Source organism: Xyrauchen texanus, unplaced genomic scaffold (genome assembly GCF_025860055.1).
Source record: "Xyrauchen texanus isolate HMW12.3.18 unplaced genomic scaffold, RBS_HiC_50CHRs HiC_scaffold_687, whole genome shotgun sequence".
Classification (NCBI taxonomy): domain Eukaryota; kingdom Metazoa; phylum Chordata; class Actinopteri; order Cypriniformes; family Catostomidae; genus Xyrauchen; species Xyrauchen texanus.
The window spans coordinates 19,610-25,000 of record NW_026266673.1 but is presented as its reverse complement, the minus strand read 5'-3'; the positions used below and the strand labels follow the sequence as shown (position 1 = coordinate 25,000).

At 36.0% G+C, this 5,391-nt stretch overlaps 1 protein-coding gene across 1 annotated transcript; it reads right to left on the bottom strand.

Annotated features, from left to right (window-relative positions):
* Nucleotides 1-3,520: 3,520 nt before the first annotated feature.
* On the bottom strand, nucleotides 3,521-4,881 carry LOC127642551 (ubiquitin-conjugating enzyme E2 S; the record flags this gene model as incomplete). The annotated part of the gene is made up of 3 exons (XM_052125185.1): nucleotides 4,426-4,881; nucleotides 3,828-3,975; nucleotides 3,521-3,711 (listed from the first exon to the last, which is right to left on the bottom strand). Coding segments are annotated over exons 1-3 (342 nt in total), but the record flags the coding sequence as incomplete, so codon positions are not given.
* Between the last annotated feature and the right edge of the window lie 510 nt (nucleotides 4,882-5,391).

Below are 5,391 nucleotides of genomic sequence, written 5' to 3'. Positions count from 1 at the left end.
AGAATTTTTAATTCTGTGAAACTGTGGAAGCTATAGCCAAGAAAACCACTGATAGTTAGAAACAAGTCATGGGTATGCAAGTATTTTGAATTGGACTAAACAGAAAAATTACCTGTCATCAAACAACTGATCACATGTATGACTTTATTTTTTATATTATTTATTAATGTATAATTGTTCTCAACATCTGAATTGCCTTATTTAGTTGTGGATGCCCCAATGTGTATACAGGGAGTTGAATAATATAATACAATTATATTTTGGTTGCATTTGAGGGCAAAAAAAGAAATAATTTAATTGTGTAAAAATAAGCACATAATATCGATCGCAGGCCCCTGAATCGAATCGTATTGTGGCAGACTTTGAAGCATCGGTAAATATTGGACCCAGGCCGAGAGAATCGTTTCAAGATCGTATTTTGACAAAACGTCTGATTTACACCACTACTGTCGAATGCTTGCGTTATAGACGGAGTCACGTTAGCCTTTCGTTGGGACAAATCTTGTCCCTTTTTTGCTGAAACAGCCTCCTATTTAGCTTCAACAAACTCGCCATATTCCTTGCCGTGTCAAGCTTTAAGGTGGGTAATCAGATTAGTTGTGTTAAAAGTTAACGACAATTCCACCTCGTGAAATTCTAGCAGTGTATAGCTTACAAATGGCAACTCTGTTGTCATTGTCACCCAGTTCAAAGAAATTCCACACAAGAGACATTTTCTTCACATACAGCAGGAGTTGCAGGCCAACTGTTGTAGTATTATACATGCAGAAGAATTGAAATGACATGATTTGAATCTAGGGACATTTCATTTTAATCCAGGAACATTTTACACAAAGTCACTGTACTTTACCGGTTTAGCCTTCTAAAATGTACAGAATGCATTTAAATCCACGATTTATACAAGACCTAGACTTGCTAGGTAATTCTGAAATTTTCTTTGAACAGTGGTAACTTGTATAACTGACAAATTAATGATTATAGACTGATGTACCTCTTTAAAATGTGTAAAGATTTATCCATGTCGTATAACCAAGGAATTAACCAGTATGATTTGTAACCAGGGATTTTCATGTTTTGTTACCTACACGTATATTATCCATGAAAAAATGTAATGTTTAGCATGCAAGCGTACGCTGGTGTATGCAGAGAAAGCTGATGACAACGAATCTCTTGTACCATTCTTAAGATATAAAAGTTCATGATTAAATATGCACTATTTTTGAGCGGGAGATTTGTAAGAATCTGAAACAAAGGACCATAAATCAACTGTCGGAAAAGACAGCCCATTTGACCCTGTGACTCTGAAAAGTCACTTCTGATTGGCGCAGGACACCTTTGGGGATGCAGCCAATTTCAGTTCAAATGTTTTCAAACAAAGAAAGATCACACTATTCAATCTCTGCTGTTCTGTCGTCGTCTCTTGTCCGGCCTCTCCTGACTGCTCAGACTTCGCTCTGATTCTTCCCTCGTGATCATCTCAGGATCTCATCGGAACCCGGTCCATGGAAGCTCGGGACTCGACGTCCCAAGAAAGCTCGTCACTCTCTATGGTTTACACACCCATGAGAAGACCTCGCTTCAAAGCCAACCTCATCATTTACACAGACAATAACTCCGATCTTACAGAGGTCCAAAACATCGAAGGAACGAACTTTCGACCAAGAACCATGCAACACAAAGAATGCAAGGAAACACCACTACACGCAAATACATCTCCAACATTTTGCTCAAAGTGCTGGTGTATTAATTAAATAATTTGGGTAATCCAATAGCAAATCGATGTAGGATAAATGGTTCTTAAGGTATTGTCAACTAGACATTTTCACTGTATTGATCATTTATTTCACATTCTGTCACTCTTCTCACCAACCTGTCTTATGTATGTATATATATATATATATATGTTGGATTAGACTTATGTTTAGAATAGCAATAGCAATTTGTCTGTATTCAAAGATGAATGACTGTGGTATATCTTGATAAATATTCTCATCCCGGTTTCTAAAATATTTTGCTTCAAAGCTGTACCTAAATACGCGTGATATTATTTTCAATAAGCCATGAGAATAATATCGCTCCAATAAGTGAATAATGATTAATTCACTTATTTAAGCTAATTCCTCACAGTAGAAATTGTGAGTGGATATGATGTATTACGATTTAAATGGTGGAGTATTTATTCAGACAAATGTATTCAACATAAATTTGTTGTTTATTTAATTTATAATGGGAGTCGAATGCAACTAATTCCATTATACATTTATTACCTAATAATGTACAATAAGGACGGTTTAATTTAGTTCATAGCTTACATATTTTGAGACCCTAAATTCCCTTCTAAATGTTGCATACAAATCTCTTACACTGTCCAACGCATTTTCCGCCCCTTTTGATTGACAGGATAAAATCGGCCATGATCATCGGCGGTTTTTAAACATTCAGCTGAGGTCCGATAGCACGGAAATTGCTTTTAATGGTGATACAGATTATTGGCCGATACATCGGTGCATCCCTAATCTGTTTATGTTTCATGAAGTAATATGCAAAATCATTGCCTCCAAGTATCATACAGGTTTGTCACATTTTCGTTTATTGCCTCATGAAACAAACAGATAATGGGAAATGGCATGTTGCTACTTACAGCAGATGAAAACGATTGATACCAGCCCCAAAACAACATCAAGGGCATACAGTTTAAGTCAGAAGTGTACATAAACCTTAGCCAAAAACATCTAACCTCAGTTTTCACAATTCCTGACACTTAATCGTAGAAAACATTCCCTGTTTTAGGTCAGTTAGGATCACTACTTTAATTTAAGAATGTGAAAAGTAAGAATAATAGTAGAGAATTATTTATTTCTGCTTTTATTTCTTTCATCACATTTCCAGTGGGTCAGAAGTTTACATTGACTTTGTTAGTATTTGGTAGCATTGCCTTTAAATTGTTTGGGTAGACTTCCACAAGCTTCTTACAATAGGTTGGAGGATGAACCAGACTTGTGGAGGTCCACAATTTTTTTTCCTTTTGATTTTCCCATGATGTCATGCAAAGAGGCACTGAGTTTGAAGGTAGGCCTTAAAATACATCCACAGGTACATCTCCAATTTACTCTAACATATAAGAAGCTAATTGCCTAAAGGTTGACAACATTTTCTGGAATTTTCCCAGCTGCTTAAAGGCAGCTTGTATGTTTTTGTATGCATGTTTACATACAGTTAACTTAATGTATGTAAACTTCTGACCCACTGGAATTGTGATAGTCAATTAAAAGTGAAACAATCTGTCTGTAAATAATTGTTGGAAAAATTACTCATGTCAGGCACAAAGTATATGTCTTAAACGACTTGCCAAAACTGTAGTTTGCTAATATTAAATCTGAGGAATGCTTAATTTTTTTAAATTACTTCAACCTAAGTGTATGTAAAATTCTGACTTCAACTGGAGTTGTAAATAACAATAAATAATGCTATTATTTACTCTAGGAATAATAGCACAGCAGCAAAAAAAAGTGTTACTTACAAGTAATACATGTCTCAGGCCCAGCTCTGCCTTCCAGTCTCTCTTCAGTACATTGACACAGATTTCACCCTTGTGCCCAACATTAGGATGGAAAATCTTAGTCAGGAAATAGCCTCTGGGAGGTGCAGCAGGGAAATCCTTTCCAAGGACCAAACGCATCCGGAACACCCCTCCGGCATAAGGAGTTCCTTCTGTTGTGCAAAGGGAAAGAAGAAAGTTGATGTGAGCCATGGCCAACCCAATCCCCCAGCAACAAAGTAACAAGAAAAAGAGGAGAAACAACAATCAATTTCATTTCTATTCTTACCTGGGCCCTCAATAGCCGTGTGAAGCTCTGTGATATCCTCTTCACTGGGATAGATTTTGATCCCCTCGGGAGGGTCTGCTGCCAGGGCAGAAACTTCTTTATAGACAAGTCTCAACACTTGAGGCGGCAAGTTTTCCACATTTGAATTCTACACACACACACACACACAAACAAACAAACAAAAGGGACCGTGAGTGTCATATCCTTCATATAAATCAGTCATTATTTTAAACTTGTGCTGGTAAATCATATATAAAGTGATGGCCAACATCATCAGTACATGAGCGCCATTTCCAAGTGATTTAAACCATTGCTTTGCATAGACTAGGACATTCTGCTTTGTAAGCACAACAGTTGACAGGGCGTAAAAACATAACAGAAATACGGAAATTGTTACAATTAAAGTTGTCAAACAAGAAAGAAATCAAAACCAGATAGAAAACAAGAAAAACAAGCTAGCATCTGGTAGTCAAGTAACTGAGTATGGTATTTCACAAGCTAAACTTTTATAAAGTTACGGCCGTAAATTGAAAAGTCATTTTCTTTTATTAACAAAATAATTTGAACCTAAGAAAATCAACTCACATACTATACATACCATTTTCAGCTGTGTGGAGCACACAGGTAGCCTGCAAATTAGTCCCAGATGAGAAAACTTAGCAGACTGCTACACAACCGGCCGACTAGACTGATACGGCGATTAATATAAAGACCAACTAATACGAACCTAAAAGTTGTAAAGAATCAAAACTGCACAATATATGAAGACGCTTAACTATTTACAGTATTCTTCAATTCAAAAATAATTTCTGACTTTAATGTCGGTCCGCTTGCTAGTATTGCTATCAAACCAGGCTAAGCTAACTGTGGGCTTGCTGAGCACTTTAAATATCTGGCTATTTTCCAAAGCTTTCCTTCATGAAATTCGTGCCCGTCGTTGCATGAAATATGCGGTACAAATGTTTTTGAGTCCAAAAAGTTATCAATTTTGTCTCTGATAAAGTTGATTTGTCTGATAGCTAACTGCCACAGACGGCTACTGTAGCCTGTTATCAGCTAGCAGTCTTTGACACAGGAACAAAAATACAAATTCTTCAATGAAGCAGTTCGAATGCATTTTAACCAATCAGAATCTGAGAGTGTGCTAATCAATCAAATCAGTATAACCAATCAGAATCTTTGGATACACTGACGTAGCATACCTTGGAAACCTCACGGACCAGGGAAATGGAGAAAGCGAGAAATGCTCATTGGTAATAGGTGCGTTTGAATAACTCATGCCCTCCCAAAGGCAGGGACAAATGTATTTAAATGGAGGAACCAATATGAGAAAAATTTGAAATGAAACGTACACAAGGTTTTTAATAATTTTGGAAGCGTTTATATATATGTTGTATTATTATTATTGATTACCCTTGTGTTTCTTTACAAGAAAATCATCCGTGCAAATAAAAACCTTTATATATTTGCAAAACATTTTTTTATTTAATTTAATATTTTATATAATATTTACATATTAAATAAAATATGTTTTTCTAAATATATCGCAAAATAAACTATGTTA